The sequence below is a fragment of the Podarcis vaucheri genome (assembly GCF_965113315.1).
Source record: "Podarcis vaucheri genome assembly, chromosome: 1".
Taxonomy (NCBI): domain Eukaryota; kingdom Metazoa; phylum Chordata; class Lepidosauria; order Squamata; family Lacertidae; genus Podarcis; species Podarcis vaucheri.
The window spans coordinates 81,091,712-81,109,396 of NC_138759.1; the positions used below are offsets into that span (position 1 = coordinate 81,091,712).

General features: G+C 42.9%; 1 protein-coding gene across 1 annotated transcript in view; it reads right to left on the reverse strand.

Annotated features, from left to right (window-relative positions):
* Positions 1-41: 41 nt before the first annotated feature.
* The window catches only part of LOC309535751 (ras-related and estrogen-regulated growth inhibitor-like), a 26,265-nt gene continuing 8,621 nt past the window's right edge, over positions 42-17,685 (reverse strand). Inside the window, exons 2-4 of the mRNA XM_082229137.1 lie at positions 10,224-10,280; positions 7,421-7,494; positions 42-4,681 (exon numbers count right to left, since the gene is read on the reverse strand). Of these exons, the coding sequence (XP_082085263.1) occupies positions 4,196-4,681; positions 7,421-7,494; positions 10,224-10,280 (617 nt within the window). The 3' untranslated portion in view covers positions 42-4,195. The remainder of the gene's footprint in view (positions 4,682-7,420; positions 7,495-10,223; positions 10,281-17,685) is intronic.

A 17,685-nucleotide genomic window follows, 5' to 3' on the forward strand; every position in this document is an offset into this window, starting at 1 on the left:
CATTTGAACATCTAAAATGAAATGGCTTGAAGAAACAAACCTGAGAATTATTATTTTTTTAATTCACAGAATAATCATCACCACTCCATATACAAACAGTTGCTGAAGATGGCAGCTTTTCTTCACCCTCAGCAAACCATTAAGATTTCTGGCATCAGGTCTACAAAATGCAACGGAAGTTACAAGGAAAAAAGTATATACATGTAAAATACATTATGAAGTATTTAAAAATGATGGCATTTACATTTTGAGAGAAATTTCTATCCATTGCCCAGTATTCGTAGGCAGATGCTGAGGGTCCCAGTGTCTTGCAAGGGTCCACTCCCCCAAGTCCCCTGTGGCTGCACCTCGCTGCTATCCATTTGCTCACTCAGCCATCCAGTTGGGCAAGTGACATTGAGCCAAGAAACAGCAGCAGCTATTACCACTCACTAACTGCCCTCTCCCAAAAGTGGCAATGAATACTGTTCCTCCTCTTTCTCCCAGCCAGTTCCTTTGCTTGCCAACCTCCAGCCCTATGGGAAAGTGAGCAGGAAGCAGCAATGGCGTGTGTGTGTGTCCTACTTTAAATATCTTGCCCAAGGAACCCCAAACTGTGGAGCAAACAATTGTACAAGGTTTGTACTTTTGGGGAGGAGGCCCTCATTGAGGCAGGATTGTTTCTGTTCTCTTATGTGTATGAGCGTGTATATAAAACAAGCAGCAGTTCCTTGCAGTACCTCCATAGCTGGTGGAAAGTTGCTTAACAGAACAGGAAGCACATACATAGATTCCTCAAAGGAAAAGGAAAAGGGCTTTTTATGTTCTAGTACGACATGTCATTTTAGGGAGTGAAATTTAATTTTGGCAAATTAAAGTTTCAATTTGATGAAGAAGCACATAAACTGCTTTGGGGGGGGGAGTAATTTTACTGTCTGTCGCAAAGGGCAGCTAGGCAAGTAACTATGTACTGCCAATCAAGTCGCAGCATGAGAAATACTGTGTATTTTGTGAAAACTACAGTAGCCGCCATTTTCAGTGACTGGTGGGGATGTGAGATTTCTGTGGTTGTGAGAGGTTGGAAACCTGGATGAAGGTGGTGTAGGTGGCTGCAATGTATGTGAATCATCACCCCCTGTCCTAGAAAATCCAATCTATATACCACTGCAAGTACATTTTACAGTTCCCATAACAGGTTCAGCAGAATCCATTAATAACAGAAGGTATCAGAAAGGATGCTATGCACTTTTCCTGTGGCTGGAATACAGTTGTATAAAACAATGCAGATATCTAAAGCTGCTCTCATGAGGATTAGCTTTCCTGACCTCTTCAACAGGAAAATTTACTGAAGACACATGCAAACAATCATCCTTTAAATTAAAATCTTTTTTGAATATTCTCTATCGCTAGCAAATAAAAAAATCTTCCAGCTAACAGCCTTCACCTGTGGAAACAGACATAGACTCTAATTTAGAGTTTGCTTCTTAGAAATTTCAATTGAGATAGGTATAACTGCCCCCCCCCGGCCCATGAGACAAACCAGAATAGCATTTGACTGTGAAAGCAAACCACTTTTAGCAGTCAATCCAACAATAGTTCTGCTAGGCTACTTAAAAGAGGGAAAGGAAATTTTTAGTCCTGTCCTGGCTCCTTTAAAAAGTCAAGCATCCTGAGAGAATTTTAAGCCTTTGTTTTGAACATATGCCTGGATTTGTGGTTGGGGCTTTGAAGAGATTTTTATTTCACACTTACTCATTCTCTTGAGATCACTGCAGGGTGCCCCATGGAACAGTGTTGATTTAGGATTTAGAAACTGCAGGGAGAGGGAGAGTCAAGCTCCTAACCCAGGTGGCAGCTATTGAGCTGACAATGCCACAAATCTAAGAAAGTGTTTATTTTAGTAACCTTGGATAAAAACGAAAGAGTTCTGTTCCATTTTAAGTAGATTCAATGCCCACTTTTGAAATAAAACACAGGAATAGATTTGTACCACCGCAAAAGGCCTAGGGCAGGGATAGCCCAGTTGGTGCCCTTCTGATGTTCTGGACTACAACTTTCAAGCTCTGGCTATAGAGCTGATGGGAGTTGTAGTCCACAACTTCTAGCGGCGTCCAGATCTTGGAAACCTCCAGTATCATCTAGTTCTGGCTTCATTGTATTTGCACCTGTAGCTGTACTCCTCTCACCATGCCCACCTCATATACTCTGATTCCATTTCCTGCTTGTACACAGCTATTAGTCAACAGCAGAGTACCATATCATTTTACAATACAAAATGTAATTATAAAGCCACACAAGCTGACTTTAAAAATGCTTAGTTTGGATCTGAGAGTCAAATGGGTTTCAAGAGGGAGCTATGTTCTCAGACTTGTTGGGTGAAGGCAGTTCCTTTTGTTGTCAGAAAGAAGCAAAAGATAGCCCTGGGGTTTTGCTGAAGAGCAGGCAGATATGTTTATTATTTTCAGATCTATGGAGCTGCAACTAAAATATCTGTGTTTGCAACGCACAGAGCTTTTCTGAGTTGCCTACACAGAAGTCAGTGAAGGAAGCAGGAGGCAAACAGAATGCTATTTTCCAGTGTTGAGCGGTAGAATGGAAGCCTTTGTGGAACAAGTTGGTCATCTTTCCTTCCAGAACAGCAAGTGCCTACAAGTATATTAGCATGACAATGGATGCAGCCTTAAAAGAGGAAGAAATAACTAATTTGGGTCAGGGCCATAGCTCAATGACACAACATATGCTCTGCAAGCAGAAGGTTCCAGGTTCGATCCCTGGTTTCTCCAGTTAAATAAAGAGCAGGAAATGAACATGATGGACCAAACTGAGATACTGGAGAGTTGGCTGCTGGTTAAGACAAATAGTACTTGGCTGGTTCGACCATTGCCCTAAAGCAGCTTCTTATGTTCCTACTTCAAGAAAAAAAAATCTGCCGGAAAGGAGGAAAGATTTGAAAGTGCTCCCTGCTATGACATCTACACACCAATAAAAAGTCAGTTATCTGAATACTGATGGTACTACCTACACAGGAAGATTGGTGGTGGGAGAAGCTGTCTTATGGCACACTCGATGGGCTTCTGGTCACTAACAGTGCAACCCTATGCACGTTTACTCAAAAGTAAGTCCTACAGTCCTCAGTGGGCCTCACTTCTAGGAAAGTGTGCATTGTTTTGCAGCCTGAAGCTCCACGATTCCATGAACTTCCCTATTCTGTGACCTCAGTGCTTCCTGCCATGAAGTCACATGGCACTGCTGCTCAATGTAAACAGAACTCTCTTCTAACCAAACCTTTAATCAGCCACTTGCAACATGTTCTTCTATTGATCCTGACTGTACTGTATAGAAAACTGGTGGGGTCACTGGCCTTGGTCCATTATGGAAAAAGGTCAGGTGCCTAAACCATTCTGCTGATGGACAGGAATGAGCAATAACATACTAGCAAGAGCCGGGAAGATGAGAACACATCTTAATCAGCCTTTTGCAAAACTTGTTGTAGATCCCACCACCCCTCCTCCCAACAAGGCTGACTCAACAAGACTGCGCTGGTGCAGAGCTCCGCATCAAGAGTCCAGCCTTGGGAAGGGCCTCCACTTTTCCTTGCTTTCTTGGGTGCCCAAAAAGAATAATCAGACCATGCAACCAAAGGAACATTCACAGCTGCCTTTCCACCAGGATTTAGAAGACTAATCTCTACAAGGAGAAAATGTGGCGCATCAGCCTTAGCTATGGAATTTGCTGCCACAAGATGTGGTGATGGCAACCAGCAAAGAAGGCTTTAAAATTCACAGGGGGTAGGTCTATCAATGGCTATTGGTCATAATGGCTAAATGGAACTTCCAGCTATAGAGATAGTATACTTCTGTATACAAATTGCCAGAGCTGGAAACAGGGAAGGGGGCAGATTATTGCCTTCATATCCTGCTGGTGAGCCTCCCAGAAGCATCTGTGTGGCTCCTGTTCAGAGCAGGATACTGGACTAGGTGGACCTTTGGTCTGACCAAGTCGGGTTGGTCTTATGTACTGCTGTACCACAAAGCTGGTCTAGGGTCACCCTGTGACCTTCCTGCCTTTAAAGGTAGTTAGGGGAAAACAACACCTTTCCTAACAATGCACAGGTCTCTGGACTTGCCAGTTCACCAGCTCTGCACACTCTCCATTGCCAACTCCAGCTGGTCCCTGCAAAAACTGCCCATCATTTCACAATGGCCTGTGCAGAAGTTCATTCCGGGATGTAGTCCCTGAAGGAATTGAAGCTCAGGCTCCTGCCACCCGAGGCCAGAGTCGAGTTGGCATGAATCTTTGGGATCTTTTCCATTAGTTTAGACACTGCTCGCCTCTTGAAGGACCCTGGGGAAAAATGACCTTGCTTCATCAGCTCATTGTATAAAGTGTTGAAAACCACCACCGTCTCCTCATAGCTGTCCCTGGTAGAGATCTCGTAGAAAGGATGCTTCAGGGCCTTGGAGAGGTTCTCCCCATCCTCAGAGGACACCATGCGGTCAAACTGCAGGTCTTTCTTGTTTCCGACAATCACGACGGGCGGCTCTCCACTCGCGCTGCTCCGCTTTGGGCTGGAATGGATGTGGTTGATGAGGAAGCAGAGCCTCATGACTTCGTCGAAGCTGCACCTGTCAGTGACAGAGTAAACCACAGCAAAGCCATCTCCCCACTTTATCTTCTCTTCAATTTGTAGAGAGTCCTCCTCCTAGGACAGAGAGACCAATCGCAAATCTGTATAAGCACGGCACCTTCTTTGCAAAGAGCTCACAACATCTGTACACAATGACCAATGGTGGTTATGTACCCCCTTTCTAGTCACTGGTTCTCCTCTGCAGATTGCACCATTCCCCACCCAGCCCACTTGACAGTTGTTCGGTGGTCATCCAGGTCCCAGATTTGGTCAGTCACAATTCATCTACTTTGGCCAATAGAGAGAGAGAAAATGAAATTATAAACTCACAAGTGGGACCTGCAACAAAAGGTTGTAATGTGAAGAACTTCTGTTCAAGTCTCCAGCTACTCCATTCCACGGCCCCAACAACAATCAATCACCTTTCTACGCCCAGTGGGCATCCTCAGCCATCATGGGCTGTTGGGTGTTTTCCCCTAAAGTTTGTTGCGCTTCTGCAAGCCTCAGAGTTCCCCTGCGCTTGCCAATACCTCCCCCTACATGCAAAGCAGATGCTCTGTAACTGAGCTCCCACCCTTCTCTAACAGTCCATGCTACATTCTGTCTGTGTCTTTAAAATGGGACAAGTTAGATTTAAATTCAAATGTGCAATGTTGCTCAGGAAGGAAGAGCAGTACAGTTGTGTCTAAAAGTAACTTACTTGGAAACAGACATTATTGATGAAATAATGTAGGCATTTATTGTATGAGGACATACTACCATTTTATAATGGCACTGTGACTTGCTGTTATTTTTATTGATTATAGATTAGTAATTCTTTATTGTAATTGGTAAGTGTAAACTGTTTGATTATTATTTGCTGATGTTTAATTTTACTGTTTACTATTAAAGTCTAATGGATTATTGAATATTGCTTTATTTTATATAAGTTGTTTATTTTAAAGTTATTCTGATTTTTTTTATATTGGATCAGATTGTTTCTATTAATGTTTGATGTTTTATTACGTTTTTATTTGTATTGGAAGCTGCCCAGATGGGCAGAGTATGTATGTATGTATGTATGTATGTATGTATGTATGTATGTATGTATAAATAAATAAATAGATGATAGATAGATAGATAGATAGATGACAGACAGACAGATAGATAGATAGATAGATGATAGATAGATAGATAGATAGATAGATAGATAGATAGATAGATAATAGATAGAAGATAGATAGATAGATAGATAGATAGATAGATAGATAGATAGATAGATAGATGATAGATAGATAATAGATAGATAGATAATAGATAGAAGATGATAGATAGATAGATAGATAGATAGATAGATAGATAATAGATAGATAGATAGATAGATAGATAGATAGATAGATAGATAGATAATGTCCTTTTTCCAGTAACATGTTGAGACTTTGCCAAAGTAGAGATTTGAATCTAGATCTTCCTGGTCATAGTCCAACACTCTAACCATGTAACCAGGACATTGGCTCCTTTTTATCGGAATAAAAGTTACAGCAACTATGTGAGATCAGTCAGTATAATTCCAGCAGAGGGGTCAAGGCTAAGAGACACTGGCTGGACAGTAAGTTCACAACTAACACAAATTTGGTCCGGGGATTTCCAGGCTCATTGCGCACCCTTTTAGCCACTACACTGTTTACATCTCAGAAACATATTTCTGAGGGCACTCTCTTTCTTAGGGCTGGGGAGGCCCAGCCAGGTGGGATTACTTACCCTTTAACGCAGTTTAACTGCCCACTTCATTTACAGAATGAAAGTGGGTACGGGGACATCCAGCTTCCACCTCCACCGTTTTATTATTAGTTTATGTTTCAGCATGAGACCAATGGTTCATCTTAGCACAGCATCCTGTTCAGCACAGCAACCAACCAGATTGAGGTTTTTAATGGCTGGAAATGTTTGCTTTTGCTTTGCATCTGTCTTTTTGTATAGTTTGATCCTATTTTGGATTTGTCTATCTTGTCTAAGCCATGTTGAAGGCTTTTGGACATAAAAGAAACCTAAAAATACTGATTAAAAAGACAACAGCAAAGTAAGACTTGAAGGGGAGGGAAGAGCCCTTTCCTGCTACTGTTTCCCAGTAACTGGTATTCAGTGCCTCTAGAGCAGAATATAAAAGGACCCCTGACCATTAGGTCCAGTCGTGACCGACTCTGGGGTTGCGGCGCTCATCTCGCTTTATTGGCCAAGGGAGCCGGCGTACAGCTTCTGGGTCATGTGGCCAGCAGGACTAAGCCGCTTTTGGCGAACCAGAGCAGCGCACGGAAACGCCGTTTACCTTTACCCGCCGTAGCGGTACCTATTTATCTACTTGCACTTTGATATGCTTTCGAACTGCTAGGTTGGCAGAATATAGCCATTATGAATAATAGCCATTGTTAAGTCTTATTCTCTGTGAATTTGTCCAATTCCCCTTTAAAGCCATCTAAGTTGGTGGCTGTCAAAACATATTGTGCCTGTGAATTCCTTAAGTTATCTCTGCACTGGGGAAAGAAGTGCTTCCTTTTGTCCTGAATCTCTCGCCATTCCGCTTTACTGCATGGCCCCAGGTTCTGATATTATCAGAAAGAGAGACAAAATGCCTCTACTGACTTGGTCCACAACAGCCATAATTATATGCATCTCTGTCATGTCCCCCCTTTACTTGCCTTTCCTCTCTCCAAGATAAACAGCCTCAAATTTTATGGCCCCAAATTTTATAGCCCAAGCCCTCTGGGAAATTTTGGTGGCTTTTTTCTGGCCCCTTCCCAGTCCCCTTGTTGTGAGATATAGTGACCAGAACCTTACCTGTCCTGCTGTATCAAGAATTTCAAAATGCACCATCTCCCCATCGATGACAGCTGTGTGCCTATAAATCATCTCTGTGGAACATAAAACATATATGAGAAATCTGTTGGCATATGCAAGAGCAGAATTAAAAATAAAAGCTAGCAGTAAGCTGAGTGGAGAGTGCTCTCTTCCTTTGTCTGCCCTCCTGGTTCTGCTCACAAGCAAGTACACAGCCCAGCATGAAAATCCCCCTACACGTCTTGAGCTGCTGAGAAATCTTATGCACCTGTATTTTTTTATTCACCTCATCATTAATTTTTATATATCACCTTTCTATTCGAGAACTTCCAGTGCAGTTTACAATCAAAATATAAAACTCAAGAAAACACCATAGCCTGTTATTGAACAGGCAAAACTCTTCAAACCCAATAATTTATTTATTTTTAAAGGATTTTGGTGGGCATCAGGTGAGCCTTCCAAAGGAGACAGCTCCACAAGTGGGGTGCCAAAACAGAAGAACCCCTTCCCAAATGCCCCCTGCCTCACCTCAGACACAACAAGGGCTCTCAGAGAAGGGTGGGGTGTAGAAGGAGAGAGGAACTAAAAGTGTGAGGATCCAGAAGGAGAGATGAAAAGTAGATTGGTGTGTGTGTATGTGTGTGTGTGTGTAAATGGACAGAGAGGTTTGTAGTATGCAGGCCACACTGGCCACACTGTGACTGTGGATCGAAATATAGCCCATCATCACTGACAAGTTCATTACGAGCTCAATACACTGCCCAGCCTCCTGTTTGCAGCATGAGCTGAAGCTTCAAAATGGAGAAATTCTGGGACTAGTCTTGGTGGGGTGGAGGAAGGACCATGAAGGTAAAGGGAACTTTGCCAGTGACTTAAAATGAAAGCGCACCAGTTGTTCTGGCAAAACTCAGCCCAAGGAAGGCAGAAAAGGCCACCTATTGAACAAAAGATGCCCTGAATGGCAGCTGTGCACAGCTACATATTTCTTCCCAAACACTTTGTTCTCACCTTGAAACCTCACATGCCCTCTAACTATGAAATGTCCAGGCTCCCACAAGCCTTATTAAGTCATCTTGGCCTCGAGGGCCATTCTTCTCCTGCTCAAGATCTATGTGTTGATAAAGGAGTCTGTCCATATGCACTGTGAATTAAAGGGTGGGGACGTGCCATATATTGTCTAGTCACATTGTGAGGAGAATAATACACCCAAAGGCAGGCAATTATGCCTCTCTGTCAAAAGGAAAAGAATAAAGGTGATTCTCTCTCTCCCTCTGCTTACCCTCCCCACCCACAGCCCTCTCTGACTTCTACAGAGCAGCCAAATTACTCTATTTTGTGCACAGTGAATTCTGTGACATGCCGTGCAATCCTATGTATGCTTGCTTGCAAGTAATCCTCACTGTGTTCAATAAGGGCTTATTTCCTTTTTTAAAAAAAGTGTGCATAGGATTTCAACCCAGCCCAAAAATAAAAAATGCTAAAAAGACAAGACAGAAATGGCAAGTTGCTTTTCAGCTGTGGGGGGCAAAAAACTCTGAAGAAAAAGAAGAAAACATCAACAGACCTTTTTAGTAACCATTCAGGAAGCTGCAACCCACACGATGTTATTCCCACACCATCCTCAAAAGGCCAGATGGACTAACAGCATAATCTCTAAATATGTAACTCCAAATGGAGGTGTTTATGTTGCTATTACAACAACACAGCAGGAAGCCTTACTGAGGGCTCCAGTATCCCAAACTAGTTCCTGTTAGTTCTTCAAGCCCTTCACAAATCACTCCATCTCTTTTCAGAGTTATCAGCTTCCAGGTCTGTCCAAGGCAGGCTTCTTTGCCTTGTTGAAAATGCAGTAATTTCAGGACACGTGCATGTTATCTAGGTACCTGATCTGAAGAGTCTGGAGGTTGGGGGAGGGATAGCTCTTGCTTTTGGGCAGAATACCTCCGCCATCAAAGAAAACAAAAATGAGGAAATGTAGGACTGAACAGGTATTAATCTAATTTTCCATGAGTTGCTCCCAAATTGACAATTGGGGTGTGGTGGGGGGTGGGATCCCTTGCAGATGGGAGACTATCAGCCTCTCTAGGCTAAATGACAACATGTACATAATGACCTAAATTTTCAAAATGACTAGTGAATTGGAGGCAAATTAGGCTTTCTGGGGAACTATGAAAGGATTTTCAGATGGTGCTTTGCTCTATTATTATATTCAAAGAACATACACTCAGCCCAGCGGAGATTCAGCTTGATTGGTCCAATATCAAGGCATTTTCCAGAATGTAATTGCTTGGTAAATGGAGCAAGATGGCAATGGAGAAATGAACAAAGTGCTAGGTTCTCTTTGCACTAAACCTTCAGCTCACCACCATAGCATCTTGTCCAATCGTTGACATTATTTTCACCAAGTAGAGAGTTCATTGTTGCTGTATGAAAGTAGTAGCACTAGTTAGCCTCCCCGATTCCATCATAAGAATATAGGCTGCTGCCTTATAATGAGCCAGACCATCTAGGGCAGTGTTATCTAACACCGACTGGCACCAAATTTTCAGGTTCTCAGACAAAAGTCTTTCCCAACCATACCTGGAGATTGGACCTGGAACCTGTTGGATGCAAAGCATGTGCACTATCATTAAACTATCACCCTCACCACTTCCTTCAAACAGTTTGTATTTGAGAGCTAAATGGCAATTGCTCTTGGTGCTGGAGCCAACTCTCCAAAATAAAATAATAATAATAATAATAATAAACCATCTACTACCACTCTGAATCAGTACAAGAGACATAAGCCAGAAGCGAGACTTACCTAGAGTTGGGTCATAATCACCAATAAATCGCTTAGTGATGAATCTCACTGTCAAAGCTTCATTGGAAAAAGGAAAAGTAAACATGATTAATGGAATAAACCAAAACAGAAATAACAATAGTCTACAGCAACCTCCCACAACCTGATGACCTCCAAATGTTTTGGACTACCATCCCCCTCAACCACCATGATTCCTTGTTGTCAGGGATGACATGTAGAGGACACCCAGTTGGGAAAGCCTCACCTAGAGAATATCAAAGCACACATGACCAAGGAACCAATCAGTGGGTGAGTCTTAAGGACATGACTGTTGGCAGTAGGTTTTGGGGAAAACAAATGAAGATAATGAAAGGGGTGCACTTCCAGGTGATGGGCTGGAATAAACAAATGCACACACACACACACACACACACACACACACACACACGGAGAGAGAGGGAGAGAGAGAGAGAGAGAGAGAGAGAGAGAGAGAGAGATGCACTTTCTTAGAAGCTTCCCACATGAAAACTGAAGTGGAATTTACTTTTGAACAAATTCCTGTGAGCTTATACAACTCCAAAACACACATAGTGTCACAATGAGCATTTCAATGAGCATTTACTTTGGAAGTAAACAGATAGAGGCGGCAAGGTGGTGGATAGAAAAGGCAGCAAAGGACCCGTAAGTGCCAGATTTCCTAGGCTCCAAACTTTCTTTTGAGCAGCTTGGAATATTGCTAAGCACAAGAAGCACAATGGTGGCTCATTCTCCAAAACTCAGGAACAGTCAGGGGTGGAATGCGGTGGGCAGAAAGGAATGTGTGAATGCTACTAGGGGAGCCATGTGGAGGCTCACTGCACAGTTCAATCCAGCGCTCCCACATCCTTTAATCTGGAGCTCTTCCAGGAATGGCATGTAGAGGTTAATTCTGACATTAGATCTGCCAACCAATGTTTCTTAAAGCACATGAAGGGAAGTAGCCATCATTCTCTCTCTCAGAGACAATATTGTCTCTCTCACAGAGACAATAATATGCAAGAATGAGCCATGCCTCTTCTCAAAAAGCTAGCAAAAGCCTTCTCTGTAACCCACCCAACACCTAAAATTAAAATATGGAAGCGTGGCCTCAGAAGCAGCAAAACGCCAAGCCGAGAAAAATAACATCAGGGTGGGGAAGGGGGTACAAGTCGAAGCCTGCAGTGAAGATACAGCATACCCTCTCAAAATGAGGGTGGGAAGAGCATTTCGAATGAGGGCGAGAATGGACAAGGCAAAGTTGTCAGTGCAGGAAACCGCCTTGACTGCACGTAGCCTGCAGCCCTTCTCTTCCCTGCTCTGCAAGCTAACCAGATGCCTTTGACAGCGAACATGCCACACTCGTGACACACACACACACACACACACCACAGCCTTTATGCCTGGGAATCTGTACCCATCACTCTGGGGAGAACAGGAGGAGATATTTTGATATGACCCTTTGCTCGTCCCCGAGGGAGTTTGCCTTGTTTCCTCCTACACAATAGAAGAGTGAGTCATGAAAACTTAAGGTCTTCTTTCCATCATTGTAGCTGGGTAGGCAGAGGGAGCAAAAATAAAACCATTTGGAGATAATTTTTATTTTCTCATGTGCACCCAATCTCTGGTCTGTCTAAAAAGAGTATGATGTGGGATCATCTTATACACCAGGGTAATGGAAAACCTTTCATCTGGGATACCTTACTTGCCCCTAAATTTCAAATCCCTTTTGTGCTGGATTAATTTGGTGCAAAAGGCATCTGCTGAAGCAGTAATTTGGCCCAATAGGGTCCTTAAAACATTGTGGTTCTCTAGTCTTTCTGCTATTGTCTTATCTCCCAGCATATAAGAGATTCAAAGCTATAAAATCTAAGTAAAAGTATAAAATGTAAGTAACTTACAAAGGAAATAAGCACTGGACCCATCAGAATAACAGTTTCCATACACTCTTTTTTTAAAGAAGGGGGGAAAGGACACCATAATTTGAACATAATTTGCCTTGTGTGGGCAGCTTTAGTAATCAGGAGTCCTTTCATATTCCATATAGCTCATTCTTCTAAGTTTAGGGGTAAGGAAAAAAGTAAACACACACCACAGACCAAACTATCACTTACAGCCAGAAAGAACACAAAGGACTGGATTATCCAAGCACTGGTTATCCTTCCAAGTACACATTCAGAGAACTCTGTACAGAACAGCCAGCCAGCCGGAGGGAAGAGTTGCAGACAAAGATAACACACAGGGTTGGGAGGTTAAAGAATGTAGGTGGTTTTGGCAGAGGCTGAGAGAGGCAGAAAAAGAGATGGGTGGGCTCCTGTTTGTGAAAGGGAGATGTGGTTATGGCCCAGACGAAGCACAAACTCTGTGGGTCCCCATCATTTAGGGAGTAACTTTAGAAATAAGGTTCCCATAATGAAAGAGCTACGGTAGCTGCACGGTGTTTGTTTCTGAGCCAAGGACAACAGAGCCTGGAAATTCAATTGAGAAAATGCTAATAGGACCCACAAGCATGTTAAGATCTTGCACGCCCTCATATTTTAAGGACCATCTATACACACACAAGACCAGTTGCCAGCAGATGGCATACAATCTGCTTCATTCACACATCAGGTTTGGACAGTAATAGCTTTTCCAGGATGGAACTTTTCCAGTAGCAGTCCCAAACCTTTGCATCCTCCATCCCACAGAGGTTATGCAACTTCTTGCATTGCTGTCCTTTTGGAAAGGTTGTAAGACTTCTTGTTTTGTCAAATTTTTTTGGCCAGTTGAGGTGCAACGTTTCCTGCTCAATAAACCCTTCTTCATTAAGCCAGGAGAAAGCGCTGGGGCTGCATGCTTCCCCCCACTCCTCATAATCATCTTCCAGGATAAAGCTGTGGCTTTGGATCCTAGTTGGTAAGTCAATATTAAAACACAGTCCCCCCATTTAAGACATAACGAGACTAGGATCACAGCATCCAAGTCAGTGGAGGAGGTCAGGATGCAAAGGAAGAGTGTACAGACCAGACAGCTGTTTCTGGCTTACAAAACCATGGTTTAGGGAGCCAGGAATGTTATACAGTGCATCTGAAAAGGCCAATCATGTTTATTATATGTTTTAACTTTGTTATTAATGCTTTTGTCTTGCAGAGGATTTTTTTGTAAACTGCTTTGGTGTCTTTGAAAAAGTGGTATAAAGATGTTTCACTAATTAAATATACATACAGTATATATTTTAAAAGCCCCACAAGATGTAGCAATAGCCACCACTTTGCATAGCTTTAAAATGAGTTTAGACAATTTTTTAAAGCTGGGAAGTCACGCGTCGGAGGCACAAGAAGGGAGAGTGCCATTGTGCTTGGGTCCCATTAGCATTAGGTTGGCCACTATGAAAACAGGATTGTGAATTAGATGGGCCACTGGGCTAATTCAGCAGGGCTACTCTTAATGTTTTTAGGGCTCATGTCTTGTTCAATTTCAAAACTTTTCTGCAGGTAGTAAGAGGTAGAAATATCACTGGTTTTATCCCAAATGTCCAAAAGCACATTAAAAAAGGTGGTGATGGTTATTACGCTCTCCTCGTGTAGCTGGCCCTGCCCTTAGGTAGAGGGAAGCAGCTGCCCCAGGGAGGTGACTTTTGAGTGTCAGGAAAGGGCAGAAAATTGTTAACAAAGCATTGGTTGTTACTCTTGTTATTCCTCAAAATTGTGCTGCCAGGGAGGGGGAGAGGTGCTTGTGGGACAGTCACTTGTGGGACTTTCTGCCTCAAGTACCAAAATAACCCAGCTGGCCTTGAATACCACACATCTTACCTAGGGTGGATGAGCAGGACACAATTTGTCACAATACCACAGATTACCACAGGTAGAGATATTAAGGGTATGTACTGGATGGACTCAGCAGATTGACATTTTCTCCACAAAACGAAAAGGAAAAGGAACACAACAGCCTCAGGAATTGTCAGGACATGTCAACCTGCTGTCCTTTCAAGGTAGCACAGAGCAACACCAGCAACAATTCCTCACAAAAGTTGCCAAAGGTTCTTTTTGTGAACTCAAGAATGCATAATGTACTGTAATGGGTTTTATTTATTGTTTTATTACTGCATTTGTTATGATTACTGGATTCTACAGCACCCTAAAATCCAAAAGGGAAGACAGGCAGTATAAATTTGTTGTTGTTTTTAAAAGTAAATATAAAAATGGCTGGAGGGAAGTGACTCACCAGATTAATCTTTCTTCCATCCAGAACACCGTGTCATACATCTGCATATATAGAGCTCAATATTTAACATGATCCTCTCCACAGATAAGAAATGTGCAGTCACGAATTCATTACCAGAGAAATTGGTGCTAAGACATCATGTGAAAAGATACATTAAAAATCAGGGCAGCAAGGGGCATGCATCACCGTTACCAATTCACACATATCACTGGGTTTGTTTGTTTGTTTTAAAAAAAGCCGTAATAGATGTTGGCTTAAGCAAGATTTCTTATTAAGAATGAGACATAAATCTGTATCTGTGATTGCACTCATCTATGAAGCAGCTACAGGTATGGGGAGCCAATGGGCAGGAACAAACATCTTGCCTTGCCCAGGAATACCTGCAGGAGCTTTCCCTTCAGGACTTTGGGTTTGAGGGGATCTTGGTGACGTGCCCTCTAATAAGCCTTCACCTGTAAGGCTGGGCTCTGGCAGAAGCTCTAGTAGCCAGTGGTAGCAGTCCAATCAGCATCAGGCAGCTGAGTCTGCAAGCTGCCATTTTAAACAGAGTGATGTGGCACAGTGGGCACTGACTGAAATCAGACAGTGCTGACTTAAAGCACTGGGTTTTTCATTTTCTAAACATTTAATTTCTAATATATACAAAAATACATGGTAAAATGAGCCAAGGTGAGGCAGGTGCCTCAGCGACAGGATGGGCAGATTTGGATCAATTCAAGATGCTACAGAGCACTTGGTAGACTTTGCACACATAAACAGTGACAGGATGGGCACTAGGACCCAGGAGCAACCTGGAGTCTATCAAGCAGCAGATTGGTTGACCACTAAACAAGGTCCAGGACATGCCCATCAGAGTGGCAGCTAAAGTGACTAATAGTTAAGCATCTGCTCAGGCAGTCTGCTGGCATAAGGAGGCTGCAGGCAGTGCCTTCCCGGCCAGGGGAGCTTCTCTGAGCTCCTTTTATTTCTCGTATTTTATTGTTTTAAAATTTGAATTCTATGGAAATGCAATGTATAAGAAGTAAACGAAGCAATCAAAGGAAAATGAAAACCAAACAGCAAAGCACATTATGATTGCTACAACAGACAGAAATGTTATTAAGTGGTCCATAAAGCCCCTCTGAAATTTTCAAGTGGTCCTTGGGGAGGTGGAAAGTTTGGGACCCACTGCCCTAAAGAACTGACCCACCACCAAGAATGGCCAGTCATGTATCATCAATTGTGTTTCTGCCCTTCTCACTTTATGTGCTTACTGAAGGTAATATGCTCCCCCCCCCCCGGCTTTAGTGGTAGAAGTGGGATTTCATGGGTAACATTTGAACAGAGATTTTAAATTTATGTTTCTCCTCACAAATTCCAAAGTTATAAGTGAAAAATATGATTCATGCAGCAGCAACAAGAACACCCCTTGAAACCAGACAGCCCAAACTTGGTATTTGTTTTTAGCATTTGCAAGAAAAGTAATTTATTTATGCTTACTCTGTTTTGCCCTCCAACGGGAAGGCCCATGGAGACTAACAATAAAACATACATTAAAAACTTGCAAATAAACTACGCGGTGAATAAAAATATCGAACACAATGTGACATTGCAAGAAATTGAATACATTTGCTGCGCTTTCATGACAGCTGCCTGAGGCAGCTGCTTCACTCTGCCTAATGGTAAGGCTGGGCCCTGGGGGAAGTTCTGGATCAAGAGACAGCCCCAATGGCAAGCTGTGTGCTCTAAGAAGTCAATTTGGAAGCAAGGGAGGATGCAGATATTCACCTGGTGGTGGAAACTAGATAAAGAGGAGCCCCTAAACCCCTCATTCCCCACAATTGCATCACCACAATATTCTGCCCTATAGAAAGGTATATATTCAGTCTTGACGGTATGGCAGAGCAAAAAGAGGACTCAAAGGAAAACATCAGGGTGAGGAGGGTCAGGCTTAGTTCGAAAGCAATTTCTAGAAATAGCTATGAAATGACAACCCATGGAGTGCCATATTACAGGTGAGTAAAGCAACAGAATGCAGCAGCCTGTAATTACTTGCATCTTTTAAGGATTTCACTGGCAAAGGGGAAGACAGTGGAACAAATCAATCTAGAGTTCTGTGAAGTGCCTGCTTCGATAGCAGGAACTGGGCAGACTCCCAAAGCTAAAATGCATGGGTCTATATTAAGAACCCAATTAAACAGATTAAAAATGTCAAGGGGGGAAAACACACAACAACAGAAGGCCCTATTACAAGGAAGGAGTCAAGGCCAGAGAGGCGGAGGTTGACACAGAGACCAGGCCCAACTATTCATCTTGAACATGAGCAGAATTTGCTGCAGGTAACATTTAAAGAAAGCGTGATGTGGGCGCTGGTGGATAAACCAAACACTTAATGGTTTTAGAGGCAGATCAAGCTGGGGTGCCTTTATAAACCAAGGAGCCTTTACAGAGTAGATTAGCTTTGGTGACTTACTTCTGTTCCCTTCATCCTACTCTCAAGAGCTCCAGGCGGGTGAAAAAAACACACCTTAAAATATAATAAATCCAACTATCTAAGTTATATCCTATTACCAAGAGCCTCATAATAAACGAAAGCCTGTTGAAAGAGATCCTTGTGGTTAGATCAAACTAGTGCCCTTAGGGTTGCCAAGTTGCAACTTGGAGCTTCTTCTGCTCACCCTCCCCACCTGCACCCCATCCTTGTACTTCTCCAAACAAAGGTCTGGTCATGTCAGACTCTTATGCACACGGTTAAGCAAACCCAATGATTCTGGGGAAAGTGCCGAGTGAGAGAGGGTTTCTGCAGCAAAATAAGTCCTGCTTCTGGAACTAATGGAGAAGATTCAAAGGCAGGGCTCCTTGAAACTGGCTTGCCAAGACAGGTAGGGCCAAGGCAGGCCCACCCATGAGGCAGGGTGAAGCAGCTGCCTCAGGTGGCAGAAATGGAAGAGGCCCAGTGAGCACACTGAAGTTACCCACACACTAGTCCTTGCAAAATTTGCCCCACCCTGCCCCCACCCACACATGGCAGTGTGTCTTTAGAAAACAGCTTTGAAGACTGAAAGCATATTTTTACTAGGAGTCAAATGCAGTACAGTGGTACCTCAGGTTAAATACGCTTCAGGTTACATACGCTTCAGGTTACAGACTCCGCTAACCCAGAAATATTACCTCGGGTTAAGAACTTTGCTTCAGGATGAGAACAGAAATCGTGCAGCAGCAGGAGGCCCCATTAGCTAAAGTGGTGCTTCAGGTTAAGAACAGTTTCCGGTTAAGTACAGACCTC